Source organism: Rhinoraja longicauda, chromosome 10 (assembly GCF_053455715.1).
Source record: "Rhinoraja longicauda isolate Sanriku21f chromosome 10, sRhiLon1.1, whole genome shotgun sequence".
Classification (NCBI taxonomy): domain Eukaryota; kingdom Metazoa; phylum Chordata; class Chondrichthyes; order Rajiformes; family Arhynchobatidae; genus Rhinoraja; species Rhinoraja longicauda.
This window is the reverse complement of record NC_135962.1, coordinates 30,121,748-30,145,194: the sequence shown is the minus strand read 5'-3', so window position 1 is coordinate 30,145,194 and position 23,447 is coordinate 30,121,748. Positions and strand designations below refer to the sequence as shown.

Sequence of the window (23,447 nt, the reverse complement as noted above, 5' to 3'; positions counted from 1 at the left end):
TTAAACTTATGTCCGCTGGTTCTTGATTCCACTACTCTGGGTAAAAGACTGTGCATTTATCCTATCCATTTCTTTCTTGATCTTATACACCTTTCCAAGATCACACTTCATCCTCCTACACTCAAAGCAATAAAGTCCTAGGCTGCTCAACCTCTACCTGTAGTTCAAGTCCTTAAGTCCTGACAACATCCACGCAAATCATCTCTGCACCCTTTCCAGTTTAACAACAGGGTGACCAAAACTGAACATAATACTCAAAAAGTGGTCTCACCAATGGCTTGTACAACTGTATCATAACCTACCAGCTTCAACACTCAATTCTCTGACTGATGAAAGCCAATGTGTCACAGGCCTTCTTGACTACCATCTACCTGTGATGCCTCTTTCAAGGAACTATATCCCTTGCACGCAAAGATCCCTCTGCTCTACAACACTCTCTAGAGACCTGCCATTCATTGCATAGGTCCTGCCATGGTTAGACTTCCCAAAATGCAACATGTCACATTTCTCTGCATTAACCTCCATCAACCATTCCTCAGTCCATCCGCCCAACTGATCAAGATACGGTTACAATTTTTTGACAACCATCTTCGCTATCTACAATACCACCCACTTTAGTGTCATCTGCAAACACTAATCATGCCTTGTACGCTCTCATCCAAATTATTGATATGGATGACAAACAGCAATTGTCCAGCACTGAACCCTGAGGCACACCACTAGTCACAGACCTCCAGTCTGAAAAACAACCCTGCACCATCACCCTCTGCTTCCTTCCATGAAGCCAATTTTCTATCATGCGGAACTTGTCAAATGCTTTGCTGAAATCCATTAATATGTCTACAGTTCTGCCCTCATCAACCTTTTTCGTTATATCTTGAAAAATCTCCATGAAGCCAATTTTTGATCCGGTCGGCTATCTCTCCTTGGATATTACGCAGAGGTGTTCCCAAACAAAGCTGTGATGTAACCCAACACTTATGCTTTTTATGGTGCATCTGTAGAAGTTTAAGAAGTTTGTCTTTATTGGGGAAAAGTACTTGCTGGGAAAAATAGGCCCAGGAATAAAATCCTTATGGGGATGTTTGCTAATGCCTTGGTGGAGTGTATAATCTTGCTTGATGGGGTTGTGGAAAACTGTCGTTTCAGTAAATGAAAATATGCAGAGGTAAGCTTTGGTATATGAATTTCATTACGGTGAAAACACATGGTTGCAGAAAAGGAAACGTTTGCAATGATACTTATATTTTTATACTTTTATTGCAAGGAGTACAGGAAAAAAGCTGACAAATTAAAGGCAGAGGTAGATGTGTAACTACGTTATCAAGGCCATTAAAAGTTGACAAAGATGAGAGGAATAGCAGCTGAACATTCTGGGTTAGTAGGTATTTAGATGGACATAAATGGAAGGAGTGGAATATTAATATTGTTTTACGGTAATAATTATAACTATGCAGAAGGATGATGTGCACAAGATGTCAACACATAAGTCCAGATGAGTTGAACTAAAGTATAAAAAGGTCAGTCACAATGCATCAGTTGTGCTCCAAGAATCACTTAGCAGCAAATTGAGCAAAAATACAGGCAAATTTCAGAAAAGTGAAAAAAAAGCAAGGTAGTGATCATCAGGAATTTCAAAAATCATAACATTAACTGGACAGTGACAATAAAGTGTGTAGAAGATGCAGCTATGCAATAGATTTAAGAAAATCTTTTTAAATCTGAACATAGCATGTCCAGCAAGAGGAGCTGCAATCAGGAGGAGATCATAATTCAGTATGATTTAGAAAAGCTAAGAAAGAAGCAAATATAAATCAGAAGTAAAACTAAATTGGTGCAAGGCCAATGTTTTGTCATACGTCTATTAAGGAAAGCTAGTAAGAATTCAGGTAAATAAAAGAAAAGGGGAAGTTCCCAAACCAGAAAGATACAGGACAGGAAAAGACAAAAAAGGAAAGTTCTGTCAAATACCAAGACCTCAGCACTGCACCAAGCTGAGAGGAATATTGAACGTGCAAAAAAAAAAGAAAAAGGAAGATGGCAAAGAAGATGTAAGAAAAAAGTATAAAATTGAGAAAAATCCTAACAGATGTGTAGGTAAATAGATGAAGATTTGATTACCAAAACAGTAGACTTGAGTGTAAAAATAAAGATGAATTATATAGTTAGAAATAAATTATTTGCATCGATCTTCAAGGGGGAAATGATACGGATGTTGGCCTTAAAGAGGAAGAAAGGGATCCAGCATTTTTTAAAGCAGGCAACACATCTGATTCAGATATACCATCTATATACTAAAACTCTCGTTTGTTTGTTTGTTCCTGAACTACAGCCAAAACAGTACACAATAGCGCGACAATTTTAGGCCCACCTTACTCACCATTGGTGCTAATGAAAGAAGTTTCATTGAAATTGGTGTTATATTTTAAAAGTTATTCACATTTTAAAGTTTAAATCTATCTCCAAGGGAGGGAGGAGGGAGGATGAGGGGGGTTGAGGGGGATGGGGTGGGGGGGAAGGGGGAGGAGGGAGGAGAGGGTGCTACCCCAATGCAGGAGAGGTTTGGGCCCAATGGATCCACTTGGTCTAGTGCTCTATAAAGAACCAAAGGAATAAATAGTACAATCTCCACTATTTTCTAATTCTCTATGACTACAGGATGGTATAAATGGACAAAGAAATAGGCAGTGGCAAAAATGATTGAAATAACGAGGCTCAACAAAAGTGGCACATTTGATGTTGGCAAAAAGTTTGAACATTCCAGGCAGCTTGATCAGGAAAGTAAAAAGCAATGTGATAGAAAAGAAAGTGGTAATTTGGATTAAAATTGGTTTAGTGAGGAAACTTAAAACAAAAGTTTTATTAACCAGAAAATGATGTACGTTTGGGCTCCACGGTGCTCAATTCTGGCTTTCTTGCTCTTCGTGTTTTATGTTCATGACTTAGACTTAAAGATAGGGGCCATGATCAAGACATTTGCTGAAGATACCAGAATTGGTAGTGTAGTTGATAGTAGGGAAGGAAGTTTTAGGGTGCAGAAAAATAGTAATGAACTGGTTGTTGGGTAAAAATGTGGAAGATAGAATTCAATTGCGAGAATCATGAGGAAATGCATTTAAAGAGACAATAGGTTGAGATAACACATAACAAATGGAAAGATGCTAAAAGTATTCAGGAACAGAAGGATCTTAGGGTCAATGTTAACAAATCCCTGAAAGTTAAAACATAGGGAATAGAGCGGAGTGATCATGCTGGAACTAAATCAATTGCTAGTTGGGGCCACATTGCAGGAAAACATATGACAACACTGGTGAGGCCACATAATATTACAAAAACAGAAATGAGAGTAAGGTATATACCCGCTCAAGTTTATTTTGACATTTAATATTCTGACTGAACTAGAACTGATGGCTGACATTAACTCCATTTACCTGCAAGCTCACCATAACCCTTTATTGTCCTGTGGATCAAATATCTATATTTCAATCTTGAATAGCTCCACAACCACAGCCCTCCGAAGTGGAAAATATCAACAATTCACAACCGTTTGAGATAAAGATTCCTCTCATCTCAGTCTTCAATTGACAGCTATTTTTGTTGTGAGTTCTGAGAGGCGATGTATAAGCATGTTGGCAGTGCTGCTGAAAGGAGATTTAATTGAAGTTTAAAATATTATGAGGGACCTAAATAGGATGAACCAGAATGACTGGCAAAAAGCTAGATAACTAGATATTTAACTTCATTGGAGATGGGTTGAGAGTAGAGTTTAGGAAAATAATTTAAACTTTAAAAGTAATAGTTGACTGCAACTCATTACCCAAAAGGATAATTGAGACTCAAACCTTCATTACATTTTTAAAAAACTGGTTAAATGGTCAAGAGCCCGATTCTACAAGGCTGCAGAAGAACACTTGGGAAATGTGAGTAACCCAAACAGCTCCATTGGTGACTGCCATGGACATGATGCATTTATTGACTTTCCCATTGTAAATCTATTACTCCACAGCCGTCACATTTGGGATGTACTAGAGTACTTGTTCCACCCATCCAGTCAAAGAACAATTATACCATAGTTTTTTTTAAATCCTCGGCTAGGTTGGCATGCACTATTCTCAAACTCGGACAATTATTGTGAAAAGATCAGAAGGTCAACATTGCCATTGTGACTTCTTCACAAAAAGCTGAAAGCAAAGAGCGCACACCCAAACTGTCAATTCATCTCTTTTCTTCACAGATTCTTCCTGACCTGCTCGGGGGACAGGGGTGTAGGGAGCAGAGGATGGTGGAGAGATGTGGGCTCGGTGAACTTGGCTATTGATTTTGCAACCAGATTCCCAGCATATTCTTTTCTTCTTGTTCAGTTATACTTAACACTTGATTTTATCCTAAAACCTATGCAATTCATAGATACCTACATAGATACATAGACAATAGGTGCAGGAGTAGGCCATTCGGCCCTTCAAGCCAGCACCGCCAGACAATGTGATCATGGCTGATCATCCACAATCAGATTTTGCTAGCCGTAAGAGCTCTATCTAACACTCTTTTGAATGCATCCAACGAATCAGCATCCACTGCCTTCTGTGGCAGAGAATTCCACAAATTCACAACTCTGTGTGAAAAAGTTTAACCTCATCTCCGTTCTAAATGGCCTACCCCTTTTTCTTAAACTGTGGCCCCTGGTTCTGAATTCCCCCAACATTGGAAACATGGTTTTTGCATCGAGCGTGTCCACTCCCTTAATAATTTTGCATGGTTCTATAAGATCCCCTAATGAAAGACCTATAAGATATTTCCAGGTCAGAATTGTGTGTATCCCAGGTGCTAACAGGGATGCGACTAATATGATTTCGCTTTTTGGAAGTGCTGCTAAATAAATTTTGAGTAGTGGTAGTACTTCGTGTAGATGATATTTTCTGTAGCCATACATGGTGACAGCGATTTTGAGCATGGTTGATTGAATATCAGTCAAACAGTTTGCTTCGATGGTGTGGAGCTTCTGTAGGGCTATTGAAGCTACATTTAGGCAAGTCTGCAACTGTATCTGTGACTTGAAGTTGTGAAAGGATTGTACTTGATGAAGAGGTGAGAAAGCTTTGTGGAAAGCTTCTCCAATTTGCTCTTCTTGCCACAGTATTAATGTCCCTTCTGAAACCCAGACTAATCTATCTTCCTCCATGTTCTCAGCAGATGATCAATATTTAGTAATGAAATTGCCATTGTATGCCAAGCTAGTTGTGGACTCTTTTTGAAAATTGCCATTGCCTGGCACTACACCATATTAGTTACTTTGCTACTTGTTACTGCTGTCTGTGTTGTATCCTGATTCTTGTATGCTTGGTATGGTTTGCTACATTGTCCAAGGACTTGAAATCCATGAACGGCAGAGAACCTTTTGGATGGGAGATCATTGGAGAAGTTGCCGAAGATGCTTACATATTACCCTAAGGAAATTTCGAATGATATCTTCATGCTGAAATAATTGACTTCTAGAGTCATCTGCCTGTGTCCCTGTTACACAGCAACCAGTGGAGAGTTTCTTCCTAAATTTTTGTTGAGCTGCAATTGAAGGTTCCTTAATGTTACCTTAACAAATACTATCTTGACAGGAACTTACACTTCAATTCTGGATTTTATTTTCATCCACATTTGTGTGTAATGTGATTTAGAATCAGGTTTTTGCAGCAGAAACCAACAATAGATTAATTAGCCAATGCTGTTTGAGAATACTGTTATTGGAATCTTCCATTGTTTTGTTGATAAATGAAAACAGGAAATATAGGTCTGGAAGGCAAGTCTTCAATGTAAATGTTGCGGTGATCCCAGTTTTTGTTGGTTCAATGCATACAGAGGTTTCTTGGAAACGTGGAAAAAGATGAATTGGACTATTGTGGTCATCTTAACTGCTTCCTCAGTTTAGGGTGTTTAGAGATGGACAATAAATGCTGATATTGTTAGTGATGTCCACATCTACGAGTAAATCTTTTTTTTAATCTACTCAACATCCGTGGCTAATGATGAAGGTGTCAGAGTCTTGGCTTTTGTGTTGAACTTTTCCTTTATTCAGAGTAATGTTTAATTATCCAATGCTAAGGGGAACAGGGTTGGTTAAAGTGCAAACTTTGATCTGATTCTATCAATACATTTTGTTTCCACTCCTTAATAATCATATCCCTGTGTTGTAGCTTTATCAGTTTAGCAACTTATTTTTAGGCACATCTTAGGTACTTTTGCTTTACTTATTGCATCAAAGTTGGTTTCCTAACTTGATGGTTATTGAGCGAGAGATGTGCCAGGCCACAAGATCACAAATGTAAGATGGATACATCTCTACAGTTGCTGGTAGTCCACAGCCTCTCATGAATGTCCTGCTGAATCTTGTCACAATTTGACAGCCATGGCTCTCATGCCATACAAAGGAGTGATGAGTGTCCTTCATAATGAAAATAAAACTTTGTCGGCAAAAGTCACTGCCATGCTTACTTCTACCAAAAATGTTATGTGTAGATGCATCTGCAAAAGGTTGATTGAGGATAAAATCAAGTATGTTATTCCCATATGTTGATCATCTCTGTACATGCCTATTTTAAGGGTGATGTTCTTCCGGTCTCTGCCAGATTAACCAGACAACTGGTGTTGAGACACTCTTAGTAATGGACATTAAAATACACACCCAGGGTACATTATAAACCCTAGATCCCTTTGGTACTTCTTAAAAGTGGAATTTTCAACTGAGGAAGAATGGTAATTGAAAATAATATGAAGTTTGTTTGCTTGTGTCTAATCTGATATCATAAAACTTCATGAGTAAGTGTTCTGTGTTGAGAACTCCATATTAATTCTGTTTGGGCCTCTTGTCTGTAATTAAGTAATCATGAAACAACTAGATAGTCATAAAAACTCAGGTAGTAGAAACAAGGGACTGCAGTTGCCGGCAGACATCTGAAAGAGAGTCCTGACCCAAAACTTCACCTATCCATGTTCTCCATCTGATCCCATGAGTTACTACAGCATTTAGTCTTTCCAGTTATAAAAACTCACTTGGTTCATTGATGTCTTTCAGATGGCTATTAGTTGAATTGTATGCTTTTGTTGGTAAGTTAGTGATAATATGTTGCTGGTAGACAACTCTTTAGATTTTAGAACACAACTTGAGCCCAGTAATATAACTAATATGTAGCAAATATGTAGCAAAATTTGGCAAAACACAAACTGCTGAAGAATATTCGTAATCTAATTCATCAATTCTTATTGTATGATTATAACTTATTTAAGGTAAATAATGCAAAGTACTTTGGAATTATTAAATGAAAGTAGAAACAAATATCCATGTAAATCATATTTAACATTGCGGAAAATGCAGGCACAGCAATGTGATGAACTGGCCATTCAAACTTTTGCGGTTGCTATAGTGATTAAGAACAAGAGATTATTGCAGTTATACTGGTTTACATTTAATCCATCAAAGTTTAAGTCTTTCCCTTTGTCTACATGCAGGCTTGTTAGCTTGTGTGACAATACTTTGAAATTCATACCAGTTGAAAAATGTAAATTGCTCATTGATCATTTGCATATTATTGACATAGAATTTCTATTTGAAGTCATAAATCCGTAGGTTTATGTTTTTTTTGCATTTTTTCACTTTTGACTACGAATTTAACAAATGAACAAATTGAACAATTAAGAATTGAACAAATAAAACTTTTAACAAAAGTTAAACATTTTATCTGTGCAGAAAATTAACGCCAATTTTTAAAGGACAATTTAAAATTAAGATTATGAATCTGTTAAGATTTCTTACTGATTTTTTGTGATAGTTTACCTTCCTGCTGCCTAATATGTTATAGTTTGATGAGCCCTCCATTTATCAACTATGCTTTATGACGTGGGTAATTAATGGAAGGCAGCTGAATGTTGGTTTTGCGAAATCCAATTGTCCTCCCTCCCAGCTGTTGGCTAATAAAGAGTAGTTAAACACATCTGTTTCAACAGCTGGCAATTAAATGAATCTCATAGTTTTTATTAAGCAAAATGTATTCGGTCCCTCAAATGCTATGCATGTGGAATTAAACGAATAATTTTGCATGATGCGCTTTCCGTGGTTAAATTTGAAAAATTATTTTGAATAATGTTAAATAACTTTTTAATCATTTGAATGTACAAAGTAATAAAATAATTAATAGGGCAATAGTCCATAGTAAAAATAATGAATGGTTTAACAAAAAAAAGGAAATGTGAACATTGTCTCAAATCAAACATCAAGCCTTGGAACACGGCAAACTGTAAATTATGCTTACGGTCTTTTTTCACATTGGACAAGCTATCATAGAAAACAAAGGCCAATGGTCACTGAAAAATCATGGTTTTATGTGAATGACACGGAGAGGTACATTGCTGACTTATAGAATATCTCAGCTTGCACATGTGATAAAGAACAAATTAAGGACAGTTTGCATATATCATTACGTAAATTTGATGGCACACTTTTCTTATAATGGCATTATAATACAATATCATGAATTATTCGACTGCTAAGGAAGAGCCTGTAATATCAGAGAGTTCAATTTCTATGAGCAAACGTAGACTGAGGTCACTTAGATCTTAACTGTTTGGTGAAAGAATCTTGCAGATTGACAAGAAACACGAACTTCTTTTTGCCTTTTTTGCATCTGTAATTAAGGGTGACAAAGGAGTGTGACATCTGTCAGTTTTCATGTACAGTCCCAATAGGTATATTCCTGTCAGTTATTTTCCTGTTGTCGGCAGAGGATGGAGTAACCAAGGCAACCACTAAAGTGGTTTTCTTCATCTCTTTTGTGTTCTCTTTGATTTCCCCAGAACTTTCAGGGTTTTTTTCATTGATGTATCCATAAGCTTGAAGACCCAAATTCTTATCACTGTTGTATTTATTTTTCTTTGAAGTCCTTTCAATGGCCCCTTGACCCATATGTTTTATTCTTGCATATCTCAATTCTATTACTTTATTGTTTAAAAACTTAACCAAATGTCCACTAATTATGTGGCAATTATGATCCTAGTATTGTTCATGAGGGGTGCAGGGCTGTCTTGCGATCTAATGCAGGACTTAACAAAGAGATTTGTTAATGCTGTAACATAGTGTGAGCAACGTGCCTCAAGAACTGCAGAGTGACCAATTCCAGTAAACTTGCAGAGAAAGCTTACAACCAACACACACTGGAATTTATGAAACATAAATGATGATCCAGGTTACTGTTTTTCCAGTTTAAGCATTGGGTGTACTCTTCCCAGATGGGTATACATTTTTGTTTACTGATTTTTAAGTTCTATGGCTAGGTTTTATTAAAGACTTGTATATTTGTATTTAAATGCTTAATACCATGCTTTTACTGTATTTTCAGCAACATATGTAAACATTAACGGTGTAGACATGGACCTGCTTATTTAAAAAGGACAAAATTAATTGGTGCTTCTTTTTCTGTAAACTAACACGCAAAGATAGCAGTTTATGATACTATATAATATGTAGTACAACAAATGTGTGCAAATCCCTTTCAATTGAAGCAAACAATTAAACAATAAGTAACATTTGTGAATGCATGCTGCGGTGAAACTAGACAAATGTTAAATTTTGCAGGACCAACTAATAACAATGAAGAAAGAAAGAGATTTTGCACTTCAACTATGTAAGAAAGGAGAAGAAGAAATTCAGACACTTAAGCTTTATTACAGGTAAGCTACACTATTTACTTTCAATGGGTGAGGAACATTTGACATTTTGTTTCATTTCTAAATGTTCGTTTTAGTGACCGATGCAATTAAGCTAATAAAAATATATATTTTGCTGCATTCACTCACTCTTTAGGTTACCATATAATGTTAAAATTTATGTCATATTTATTTGATAAATACATAAAGTACAAGCAAGTTCAAATGCTATTTAAAATAAAATATTAAAAACAGAGGCCCCAACACTGATCCCTGTGGAACACCATTGGGCACAGACCAGCTAGAATAACACCCTTCTATCATTACACTTTGCCTTCTATGGGCAAGCCAGTTCTGAATCCAATTGAATAAGTCACCACGGTTGCCATGCATCTTAATCTTTTGGATCAGCTACCATGAAGGACCTTGTTAAATGCCTTATTAAAGTCGATATAGACAACATCCACTGCCCTTCCCTGATCAATCGCCTTTATCACCTCCTCAAAAAACTCAAATCAGTCTGTAAGAGATTACCTGCTCCTGCACTAAGCCATGCTGACTGTCTCTAATTATCACATTCTCTTCCAAATGCAATTAAATCCTATCCTTTAGACTTCTCTGCACTGAAAACAATAAAGTGCTATGAAAAAAATATATCGTTAATCAAGCATTAAAGTTGCTTTAGGAAAAGTGTTCCTCCTCGTTTCAGTAATAATAAAATGTGTGCCAAATTTTTGTTTTTTTAACACTTCCCATCCAGGATATTTAACTTGAATAATGTTTTTGAAGGCTGCATGATGAATGAATAAGGCTGCAAGTATCGTAGTTAATGTTTAGAAATACTAGAGTATTTGCATCCTGATACAGCTTAAGTTTATGTATTGCTATCATGTAATGAAATACTCCAAACTACTTCTCTGGGGCCAAGAAGATTACGAAAAAATTGGAAAGCAGAGAAGGAAAGTTCAGCAGAGTGGCTCAACTGGCAGAGTCTGCCTCAAAGCGCCAGAAACCCCTGTTGGATCCTGACCTTGGGTGCTGTCTGAGTTTATACATTTTCCTTGTAACTGCATGAGTTTCCTGTGGTGCTCCAGTTTCCTCCCACATCCCAAACATATGTGGGTTTGGACGTTAATTGGCCTCTGTAAATTGCTCCTTATGGGTAGGGAACAGGGCCGTCTTAACGCATGGGCCTGTGGGCACTTGCCCGGGGGCCCACGAGCATAGGGGCCCCATGCTGATCTGTGTATGTTAAGTGACTTGCAATAAATAAATACTACTTTAAAAATGTAGGTTCAATAAGTGCTTTTTTCGCAACATTTTCGGTCACTAAGTGCTTCTCACAGCGATCTGTAAGTGCTTTTCGCAACAATGTAGCACCCTAAATCCATCGCTAAGTGCTTTTCGGTAAGTGCTTTTCGCCGGCACGACAGAGGGGGGCTGGTAGGGAAAGGGGGGTGGGGGAGAGTAACGGTAGGGGCCCCAGTACACTGCTTTGCCCGGGGGCCCATAATGCTGTAAAAACGGCCCTGGTAGGGAATGGATGCGAAAGTGGGAACTGATGGTTGGAATGGATTCAGTGGGCTTAAGGGCCTAATTCCATGTTGTATCGCTAAACTAAACTAATAATAAGCAAAGCTCAATAAGCAAATTTTCGGGGTGATTTTCAAATGAAGATGGGAATTAGTTTGACCAAAATATATAGAGTTTACTGCAGCGGATATATTGAACATTTTCTTGCCAGGTTTACTCCACTTGTGCAATGCTTTATTTTTTTCTGAGCTCATGATGACAATGCACAGAAATAAGTGGTATTATGTAAGGGGACATTACAAATACTCCTACCTCTACCTCATCAACAAATCCTATCCATCCATCTGTTCAGCACATGTTGTAACTCACTCTGTGCCTCCTTCCCTGATTGCATGTGAAGAATACATAGAAAGCTATAAAGGTGCAGATATGTGGAGGTTGTCCTTCTCGGATATCAACTCGACATCTGTCGAGCCAATTTTGAAGGAAACTTCAATATTTGAATCATAATCATATCTGAAGCATTTTAGCTTTCTGCTGACAGCATTCAGTTTCACTTAGTTACATTACATACATCATTCATGCAGATACATTTACCAGTGTGGCAAAATGGCAACATAAAATAGTACAAATTACCAGACGATTGTTCTACATGACCTTCACCTGACACACATTCTGACTGTCTGGTAACAAAAATAAAAACAATGGAACATAAAGTGCTGGAGAAGATTCCTGATCTGAAACAATGCCTATATATGTCCTCCAGAGATGCTGCCTGACCCGTTGAGTTACTCCAGCACTTTGTGTTCTATGCAAAAATCCAGCAGGTGCAGTTCCTTATGTCAGCAAACACTGGAATCCGTTGACTCTGTGTCACTGCAATAGCATCACTCCGCATTTCTATTCCAACATTCCCCTTTGATAACGGTCAGGAATATCATTGTCAGTTGTGCCTTCACGATAGTGGACCCATTCATGAACCACTTTTAATATACTTTTGATAAGTATAAAGTACATCCCTCTTTCTATAGACACAAAAAGGTGGAAGAACTCAGCGGGTCAGGCAGCATCTCTGGAGAAAAGTAGTAGGTAATGTTTCGGGGTCGAGACCCTTCTTCAGACTGAGAATCGGGAAGAGGGAAACGAGAGATATGAAAAGGTACATAGAACAATTCAAAGTCAGCAATTAAGGAAAGGTTCCACCTTCTGCTCAGTTCGCCTTGGCCGACACGATCTCCCGGTTGTCAAACATTTTAACTCTCCTTCCCATTCCCACACTGACCTTTCTGGCCCGGGCCTCCTCCACTGCCAGACGTTCGATTTCTCTAATTTCATGTAACCACCACCACCACCCCCCACCCTCGTCCTACTAGTTCCACTGTTCGCATCCTTTTATTCCTTTGTTATCATTTCTAACTGAGCCAACAATGGGCCATTATGGGCTCCATCCTTCCTTGTTCATCTGTTGTCAGTCCTGCTAAGTTCTGGCCTTTTCATACCTCGAGTTCACCCCGCCCCCCCTACTTTCAGTCTAAAGAAGGGTCCCAACCTGAAACATCACCCATCCTTTTTCTCCAGAGATGCTGCTTGACTCGCTGAGTTACTCCAGCACTTGGTGTCTATCCTTGGTTATATTGTCTGTTTTCCCAAGGCAGGGTGAAGGGTAAATGAGATCGATGGTGGGGAGTTTGGTCTGTGTGATAGACTGTGCCACATCCACAGCACTGTGCAATTTCTTGCAATCTTAAGTAGTGTTGCCAAACCAAGTTTTAATGCATCCTGATAGGCTGCTTTCTACAATGCTTCTCTGGAAGTTGGTAAGAGTTGTTGGAGACCTGCCAAACCTACTTGGTCTTCTGAGGAGGTAGAGGCTTTGGTGTGCTTTCTTGGCTGTAGTTTGACTCTGTGTAATTATTCCATGTAATTATTGAGATTAAGGCTTCTACGTTCTGGGCATTGCATTTAATTTAAGTGATAATGGAAAGACCCATTATGTTGCTCCTCATTGGCTGCCACTTCTGGATTTGAAGCTGGCAATAGATCCATTAAGTATGTTGACTGCAAGACTGTCAGTATCCAATCTAATCTATAGTTGTAAGGCTGATTTGTGGAAGCAGCTGTTTGCATGAGGGGATTAATTCAAAATAGAGATTAATTTATATTAACAGCAGGTGCAATGTGACCAGTTTGGTCTCAGATGCATTCTGATATTACAAGCAGCTGTGATGGTGCATAGATATCACATGGCGGAAACTTGCACATTTAGGACATTTTAGTCATTTGGATTTCTCTCCGAAAGTCTGATGCAAAAATTTCAGGTACATTGTTCAAACAGTGTTTACACAGTGAATGGTAGGGCTCTGGTGAGTGTTGTAGAGCAGAGACATCTTGGAGTACACATACATAGTTAGTTGAAAGTGGCATCACAGATAGATAGGGTGGTCAAAAAGGCTTTTGGAACATTGGCCTTTATTAGTCAGAGCATTGAGTACAGAAGTTGGGAGGTCATGTTGCAGTTGTATAAGACATCGGTGAGGCCACATTTAGTGTATTGTATCCAGTTTTGGGCACCTTGTTATGGGAAAGATGTTATCAAACTGGAAAGGGTGCAGAGAAGATTTACGAGGATGTTGCCAGGCCTCGAGGGCCTGAGCTATTGGGAGAAGTTGAGCAGTCTAGGACTCTATTCCTTCGAGCTCAGGAGGATGAGGGGTGATCTTATAGAGCTGTATAAAATCATCAGAGGAATAGATCGGGAAGAGTCTCTTGACAGAGAAGGGGAATCGAGAACCAGAGGAAATAAGTTTAATGTGAGGGAGGAAAGATTTAATAGGAACTGAGTGATAATCTTTTCACACAAAGGGTGGTAGGTGTATGGAACGAGCTGTCAGAAGAGGTAGTTGAGGCAGGTACTATTGCAATGTTTAAGACATGGATAGGAAAGGTTTATAGACAATAGGTGCAGGAGTAGGCCATTCAGCCTTTCGAGCCAGCACCGCCATTCAATATGATCGTGGCTGATCATTCACAATCAGTACCCCGTTCCTGCCTTCTCCCCATACCCCCTGACTCCGCTATCTTTAAGAGCTCTATCCGGCTCTCTCTTGAAAGCATCCAGAGAATTGGCCTCCTCTGCCTTCTGAGGCAGAGAATTCCACAGATTTACAACTCTCTGAGTTTAGAGTGATATGGTCCAAACGCAAGCAGGTGGGATTAGTGATGATGGGACATGTTGGCCGGTGTGGGCAAGTTGGGTCGAAGGGCCTGTTTCCATGCTGTAAGACTCTATGACCAGCCAGAGAAAGTGTCAAAACATGGTACTCTGTGAAGGAGAAAGAAATCACTGGCAATAAATTATCTGTATACCTACTCCAGAAATTGCTGTGGAGAGAGTTCAATGGGGTTATCTGTGCATAGAGCCAGAATGTGAGGGGAAAAGCAGAAATGCTGGATATTATTTTTAATTGTAGAAGATTTTGAAGTGACTTTGCTCAGAAATTGGTGAATATTAAAAGTATCAAAGAATGAGGAGATAGTTCAGAAACATGGCATTCGATGTTGAAGCCAAGACCTTTTGGAATGGTGCAGCGGGCTCTCGGTACCATCACAAATGTTCTCCCTTCACTTTCAGCAGCCTTGGGCCAGACATTCCCATGAATCAGTGGCAAACCTGCATTTTCTTAAGAATATTTGGACGCATTATTACCATGTCCATAATGATCTTTTTGCTTGATAGAATTTGGTAAAGAGTGTCTGGTGTTGGGCATGTGAATGTGGCCTGCCAAAAAAATGGAGGCACAGAGGCACAGCTGGTTGTGCTACTCTCTCACAGCACCGGAGACCCGGGATCAATCTTGACCTCAGGTGGTATCTGTGTGGAGTTTATATGTTCTCCCTGTAACCATGTGGGCCTTCTCCCACATCCCAAAGATGTGTGGGTTTGTAGGTTAATTGGTCTCTGTAAACTGCCCCGAGTGCATAAGAAGTGGATGTGTAATTGGGATAACATACAACTAGCGTGAATGTGTGATTGATGGTAGGCATGGACTTGATGGGCCGAAGGGCTTGTTTCTATGCTGAATCTTTAAACTAAACTCTAAACTAAACTATAAGTAGAACCTCTATACGGAGGATGTTGGCCTGTGAATGGACACTGGTGTTGGATTGTTTACACTGCTAGAAGACTTGGAGGATTTTGCATAACTATTGTTAGTGTCTTACCTGTACTTCGTGTCTGCCAACGATAGACAAGCCTCAGAAACACTCGTGAGGGTAGAGATCACCATAATCAGTAAGGATAAGCATCTCCGATGTGCAAATAGAAAACGGAGTTACATGTAATGGATGTGCAGATAAATTATGGCAAATGAAGTTCATGTGGAGACCTAGAGACATTCGATTCCATGTACAGAATATATGCCGACGATACTATTTGTTCAGAGAGGGGTTTTTTTATGTACTTTTATACACGCAGCTTGATAAAAGGTAAAAACACCTTTGTTGTGAGTAAATATTTGTCAAGTCATTGATTTTAAGAGTGGGGTCAGTTCAATGTGGAATCTTGGTTTTCGTGCAGTGCCATTGATTAGCTATCAGATGAAGAATGTTAATCAGTAACTTTGGGTGTTACTGATCAGTCAAAATGCATTTAGCTTGCTTCAAAGATGATTTAAAACCTAGCTGTTCAAACTGGAATGTATGATAAAGGTAGAAGGGAACACAGTTATGTTTGAGAACTTTTGATTTAAAGTGAAACCGTTCATAATCCTTTTCCTTGTCTGTAAAAATGATAGATCACTGTACCACAAAGAAAAATGTAGCTGCGTAATTAATCAGTTTTGTTTAGGTATTGTTCTCATTACCACTGGGTTGTCACATTATTCACGTTTCCATTTAATTCAACAAAATTGCATGACAACTCTTAATTTCGGATGAAAATGATTTTGTCTTTGTCTGGAAAATAATTAATCAGGACAGAATAAAACATTTTAAATGAGCATAATTGATAAGAATCCAATATAGGAAATAACAAAATATATATGTAATTAATAATTTTGGTGGATGATGATATTAGCAAATACTATATGACTGTGTTCAGCAAAATGAATTGGGAATATTTATTATATGTAAATCATTTAAAATATTTCATGCAGTTATAGCTAGTGGACCAGGAATGCAAAAAGATTCCATTTAGACAATACTTTGTTTATACTGCTTGGTTCTAATTCAAATTCTCCCTTTTAGAGGAGATGTTTGTTATAGAGCTAAACCTCTTGTTAAAGTTAAATGTTTTGAGAGTTGTGATGGTAACAGCCATATTCTTGTTACGTTTAAGTGTGTTTTTAGAAATCCTTTAGAAATTCAAAGGATCCTGAGCACATACTAAGCATCATTTAACTTCACACCAGTCATATTCTGGCATGTCAAAAGTGGCCAATATAAAACTAACTTCTGCAGAGATTTTTCTTTCCATAGTCCAAAGGAACCAACTACCATCATTTTATTCCAATACCTTTTCTTTATAATGTTATGTTTAGTCTTTACAGATATATGTTAAACATATTTCAACAAGGAAAATAAGTTGTTTCAGCAAGTTGTTTCCCTGAATAATCTATGAATTAGTTGTATACTATTTGGTACTTTCAAAATCAAATGGTTAAATTGTAGTTCCAAGCAATTTGAACGATGATCACCTTGCACGTTTGTTTTGGTTCCCTTTCCTTTCACTATTCCTCTGCATGTGAGTGTAACAGACTGGATAAAATTCTTACAATGCTGGCAGCTACTGAAAAGCACAATTTAAAGTGCCTGGGCAATGAAATATTTTTCTCAGCAGCCAATTCAAATGCGAGGAGAAAAATCACAACTGAGGTTTGGCCTGTATTGTTGACTGAGGTCCACACACACACAAAGCAAAGGAAGCAAGCAGTGCAGTTGATCTTCTGAAGAAGGATCCCAACCTGAAGCATTGCCTGTCCATTCCTTCTCCAGATGCTGCCTAACTCGCTGAGTGCCTCCACACTTTGTATTTTGCTCAAGATTTCAGCATCTGCAGTTCTTTGTGTCTCCAAGTTGACCTTCTAGGTAAGGTAGAAGAAAACTCGCCCAGGGTTTCTGGCTTGATCCAATGCTTTGATCTGCATTGAAAATTCTAAATTATGGAAAACCAAGTAAAGACACAACGTGATTCACATCTTGTTATTTGAATACACAGCCGAAATGAATTGATTAGCCTTGTATCTGAGAAACCTGCTAACAGTTGCATAACATGACATAACATAACAAAACTTTATTGTCACTCGGCACAACACCGAACGAAATTTCAGCAGTCACAGCAAAAAAAGAAAAGAACACAGGACACACGACCCCAACACAAACATCCATCACAGTGACTCCAAACACCCCCTCACTGTGATGGAGGCAACAAAACTTCCCCTCTCCTCCCCCCGCACCCACGGACAGACAGCTCGACCCCTACCGAGGCAACCGACACGCACAGCCCCCGCAAGGGGATGGAAGGCCCCGCGGCCGAGCTGCCCCGGGCACTGAATGCTACCCACTATTTTTGTTGCCTGTGAGGAAAACAGAAAGAAGTGCAATAAATTTACTTGCTCATTTGCTATCGATAGCATTCTTTTTTAGTTTCTTAAAAGTGACCTTTTGATGTGAATAATTCCATATTATCTTATCATTAAAGCTCCATAGAGAGAATGCACTAGTCCAGATATTGTGCCAAAATACCAGAAAAAAACCTCATTGCACATGCCTGTAATTATGTTTAAATTGTTTTGAAATTTCAAACAAAAGTTTGTATGTGCTAGTGAGGGTAAGAACAGGAAGATAGAACAGGTGACTTTGTGGCTGAGAATTGTGTATGGGGCAGGAATTAAAATCTTTAGACCATTGGGTCGCACCTGAACAGGAGGGGAACCAATATCCTGGTGGATAGATTTGCAAGTGCTTCTCGGGAGGGTAAAAACACAATAGGGATTGGGATGGGATCCAATGCAGGAGAGAGGCAGGTGAGAAGCTGGAACTCGATACAGGTTAATGAAAGCAAGCTCAGTAGACAGGATAAGCAGGATAAGCAGGAGCACAGCAGGGAATGAGGCAGGACTGTTGGTTTAAGGTGTTTTTATTTCAATGCGAGAGTCCTGACTGTGAAGGCTGACAAATGCAGGGTGACTTGGACATTATAGCCTTTACGGAAACCTAGCTAAGGGATGGATGGGCAGGTCTGGCAGTGTAATATTAAAGGGAGAGGTTGGGAAGACTGAAACTTTATTCTTTGGAGAGCAGGAGATTAAGGGTGAGCTCATAGAGGTGGAAAAGATCATGAGGGAATAGAAAGGGCAGATGCACAGAGTCTTTTACCCAGGGTAGGGGAATCAAAGACAAGAGGACAAATGTTTCATGTGAAAGGGACAAGATTTAATATGAACCTGAGGGGCAACTTTTTTCCACTCAGAGGGTGATAGGTATGTGGAACGAGCTGTCAGTGGAGGTAGTTGAGGCAGGTACTTTAACAGCATTTAAAATACACTAGGACATGCACATGGATAGGAAAAGTTAGGAGGGATATGAGGGAAATGGGACCAGCTTCAATGCTGTACAACTCAGACTCAATGTGATTGAACTTAGATATAGAAACATTGCTGTCTTCTTAAATATGCTACTTCTTATCTTCTGGCTTACCATTGAATTTTCATTGGATAGTGCATATTGCTTTGAGTGCTAGTCTAAGAATATATGAAATAAAACCAGGAGTGGATCATTGAACCCTTTTCTATTATTCAATAAAACTATGGCTGATCTTTTACGCTGTTTTCAAGAGTCAAGCATGTTTAATTGTCTTATATACCGAGAAACAGAACAATCAAATTCTTATTTGCAGTAAACAAAGTACTCAAAGATAACATCATAAACAAAAAAAAGTTAAATTAATTTGAAAAGCCCCAATAAAGTGCAAAATAAACCCTGAAATCCCTAGTGCAATCAAGATAGTTCATATTTAGTGAGTGTTTGTAGTGTTCTAGAGCCTCATGGTCGTTGGGAAGAAGCTTTTCCAGAACCTGAAGGTCACAGTTTTCAGACTCCTATACCCTCATCCCAATGGCAGGAGTGAAATAAGAGTGGGGCCATGGTGGTGTGGGTCCTTAATGAGGGGGAGTTGTGAAACACTTTAACTCCCCCTCGCATTCCCACACTGATCTTTCTGTCCTGGGCCTCCTCCATTGTCAGAGTGAGGCCAGCGCAAATTGGAGGAACAGCACATCATATTTTGCTTGGGCAGCTTACACACCAGCGGTATGAACATTGACTTCTCTAACTTCAAGGAACCCTTGCTTTCCCTCTTTCTTCATCCCCTCCCCTTCTCAGTTCTTGGACTAGTCCTGCTGTCTCTGACTACATTTTATCTCTGCTTTGTTGTTACCTTCTCCCAACTAACAGTGATCTATTCTACATTTTCCTTGATCTCCATTCACTTGTCCTGTTTTCAGACCTTACACTTATTTATACACTTCCTTATCAATGTACCTCCCACTCTCCAACATCAGTCTGAAGAAGGGTCTCGACCCGAAACATTACCCATTCCTTCTCTCCAGAGATACTGTCTGTCCTGCTGAGTTACTCCAGCATTTTGTGTCTATCTGGGACCTTAATGATATTGGCTGCCTTAGTTTTAGTTTAGTTTAGTTTAGAGATACAGCGTGGAAACAGGCCCTTTGGCCCACCGGATCCGCGCCGACCAACGATCCCTGCATATTAACATTATCCTACACCCACTAGGGACAATTTTTACTTTTACCAAGCCAATTAACCTACATACCTGTACGTCTTTGGAGTGTGGGAGGAAACCAAAGATCGCGGAGAAAACCCACATAGGTCACGGGGAGAACGTACAAACTCCGTACAGACAGCACCCATAGTCAGGATCAAACCCGCGTCTCCAGCACTGCATTTGCTGTAAGGCAGTAACTCTACCGCTGCGCCACCGTACCAATCCTTTAGATCCCTTTGATGGCGGCAAGCTCAGTACCTGTAATGGACCGGGTTCTGTCCACCACTTTTTGAATCTCCTTTGTTCCTGGGTGTTTGAGTTGCTGAACCAGGCTGCGATCCAACCAGTCAATATGCTCACAACTGTACACCTGTAGAAGTTCAAGAGAGCATTCATCAACATACCGAATCTCCTCAAGTTGAGGGAGTGGAGGCGCTAATGGGCTTTTTTTGTTATCACATCATTGTGCTGGACCCATGACAGATCTTTAGAGATATGTATGCTCAGGAACGAAGTTATTAACTCTCTTATAACTTTACCGTCCCATCAATAACAACAGGTATGTGAAGCTTCAGCCCCCCCCCCCACACTTCTAAAGTCAACAATCAACTCCTTCGTCTTACTGGCGTTGAGAGCAAGGTTGATGTTCTGGCACCATTCAATCAGATGATCGATATTTCTCCTCTACTCATATTTCTCCTTGACTCATTATTATCCGTAATATCCAACATCGGCGGTGTCATTGGCAAATTTAAAGATGGCATTGGTACGGTGTCCAGCTACACAGTAATGGGCATGGAGTAAGTAGAGCAGGGGACTGAGCATACAGCCTTGAGGTGCTCCTATGCCGATGTTATCGAGAAGGAGGTGTTGTTGCGGATTCATACAGACAGTGGTCTGTGGCCGAGGAAAACTAGGATCCAGTTGCAAAGGGATGCGCAGAGACCCAATTCCTTGAGCTTGGTAACAAGTTTGGAGAGGATGATGATGTTGAATGCCAAGTTGTAATCGATGAACAGCCTGACATCTGTGTTCTTATTTTCCAAGTGGTCCAGAGCAGATTGGAGAGCCAGCAAGATTGCAACCATCGTTAATCTATTATGACAGTGGGCAAGTTTTAGTGGGTTCAGGTTCTTGCTGAGGTAGAAGTTAATATGCACCATAACCAACATACTTCATCACCATGGACGTTAGTGTCACCGGTCAGTAGTCATTGAAGCATGTCACCTTACTCTTCTTGATCAATGGTATTATTAATGCCTTTTCCCTCCCATATATGTTGATTCTTTCAAAATCGTCTGACTTCTTGAACATAAGATAATTAGGGGATTGGACACATTAGAGGCAGGAAACATGTTCCCAATGTTGGGGGGGTCCAGATCAAGGGGCCACAGTTTAAGAATAAGGGGTAGGCCATTTAGAACGGAGATGAGGAAGAACTTTTTCAGTCAGAGAGTGGTGAAGGTGTGGAATTCTCTGCCTCAGAAGGCAGTGGAGGCCAGTTCGTTGGATGCTTTCAAGAGAGAGCTGGATAGAGCTCTTAAGGATAGCGGAGTGAGGGGGTATGGGGAGAAGGCAGGAACGGGGTACTGATTGAGAGTGATCAGCCATGATCGCATTGAATGGCGGTGCTGGCTCGAAGGGCTGAATGGCCTACTCCTGCACCTATTGTCTATTGTCTATTGTCTATAATACACTAAGCAACTGGGCCTCCACAGGGTTGGGAATTCCATCCTCTCATCTCTGCTGAATGGTTGCCCCTTATTTGCTGGTCCTAGAAACTCCAGCCAGGGGAAATGTTATCTATCTCATGCCGTACTATCTCATGCCGTGTAACAAGGGCCTGTATTTCAATGAGAGTATCTACCACTCTTGTAAGATCAAGTAAGTACTGGGCCAGTATACGTAACCTCTCTTCAGTACAACACACTCCCCTCCACCTTCTGCTTCCTGGAAATCAGTCTGGTGAATCTTTGAACTTCCTCAATCCCATGTATATATTCTTCGGTGGGGAGATCATACTTGCGCACAGTATTCCAAGTTTGGTCTCACCAGGACTCTTATGTAATTGCAATCTTTACTCTTGTTCTAAAATCCTTTTGCAATAAAGGCCAACACACTATTTGCCTTTCTTATTGCTTGTCATACCTGAATATTAACTTTCATGTACACGGCCGCACAGGTCCACTTGAACACCTTTCCCGGCAGTTCCTCATGACTGAGGATGACTTATTTCCACTCTATTTCTATAAATTCTGAGGTGACTGAGGAGACTAATTTGGGAAGCACAGACTCTTTCTCAAATGTCCAGGAGATACCCCATGGGAAGGGCGACTGGATAGTTTATGAAATTATGTGCTCCTTCATCCATTTACACAGACCTTTCTGTATTACCTTTCCATGGGCACAGAGCTCTCCATTTAGAGAAATCATGGACAAGAGATGCTCAAAAGCTGGTGGGGATGTTAACTTTTCTCATTGGGGCCTTGAGCACATTCTTGAATCATTTCCTCGGCCCGTCTACTAATCTCTTCCCATGACAGAACTTGGAACCGATTGCCTAATTTGGGTCCCATATCTCAGACTTGCAAACAACGTGCTTCATATGGTCATAAGTGCTAGGAGCAGAATTAGGCCATTCGTATCATCAAGTCTACTCCACCATTCAATCATGGCTGATCTACCTCTCCCTGCTAACCCCATTCTCCTGCCTTCCCCTCATAACCCCTGACACCCGTAGTAACCAAGAATCTATCTCTGCCTTAATATATCCACTGACTTTGCCTCCACAGCCTTCTGTGGCAAAGAATTCCACAGATTCACCACTCTCTGACTAAAGAAATTCCTCCTCATCTCCTTCCTAAAAGAACGCCCTTTAATTCTGAGCTTCGACCAATTTTGTCAACTAGGAAGGCCTCTAGGAAAGGAATGAGCCTATGAAGCTCATCGTCTATGGTGACCCTCAGATCAATCCCATTCCCCCACTTATTATCCTGTAGCCTATTCCATCATAAGCTTATTTTCCTGATTCCAATACCCACCTGCACAACAGGTGATTTTCCACTACCCAATTAATCTGCCAGCCAGAATGACTTTGGGATAAAGGAAAAACACGAGCACCCGGGAGAACCCCACTTGTTCACAGGAACTGGGGATGTTGACACGGGAGAGAATGCTGACATTTGTTTCTTATTTTTCCAATGGATTTAGAAGATTTTGTGGAAATAGATACAACTAAACCTATTGTATGCCTTGCAGTTCTTGACATAGGTGCTCCACATCTGACAAGTATACATGAGGAAAAGGGATCATTGCTCCCCTGTTAGCAATGTGTTTAGTGCAAGGTTTGAAGCCATGTTCTTCAAGCACCCCTTTCCCCAATTGCCAAAGGCTGTACTGCCACACAAAAGGGAATGGTGAGTGGCACCTATGTGTGTTTCCAGAG

At 39.9% G+C, this 23,447-nt stretch overlaps 1 protein-coding gene across 8 annotated transcripts in view; it reads left to right on the top strand.

Annotated features, from left to right (window-relative positions):
* Positions 1-23,447, top strand: part of mipol1 (mirror-image polydactyly 1) — a 181,976-nt gene that overhangs the window by 140,669 nt on the left and 17,860 nt on the right. For all 8 annotated transcript variants that reach the window (XM_078406548.1, XM_078406551.1, XM_078406549.1 and 5 more), the window contains one exon: positions 9,617-9,711. In XM_078406548.1, the coding sequence (XP_078262674.1) occupies positions 9,617-9,711 (95 nt within the window). The remainder of the gene's footprint in view (positions 1-9,616; positions 9,712-23,447) is intronic.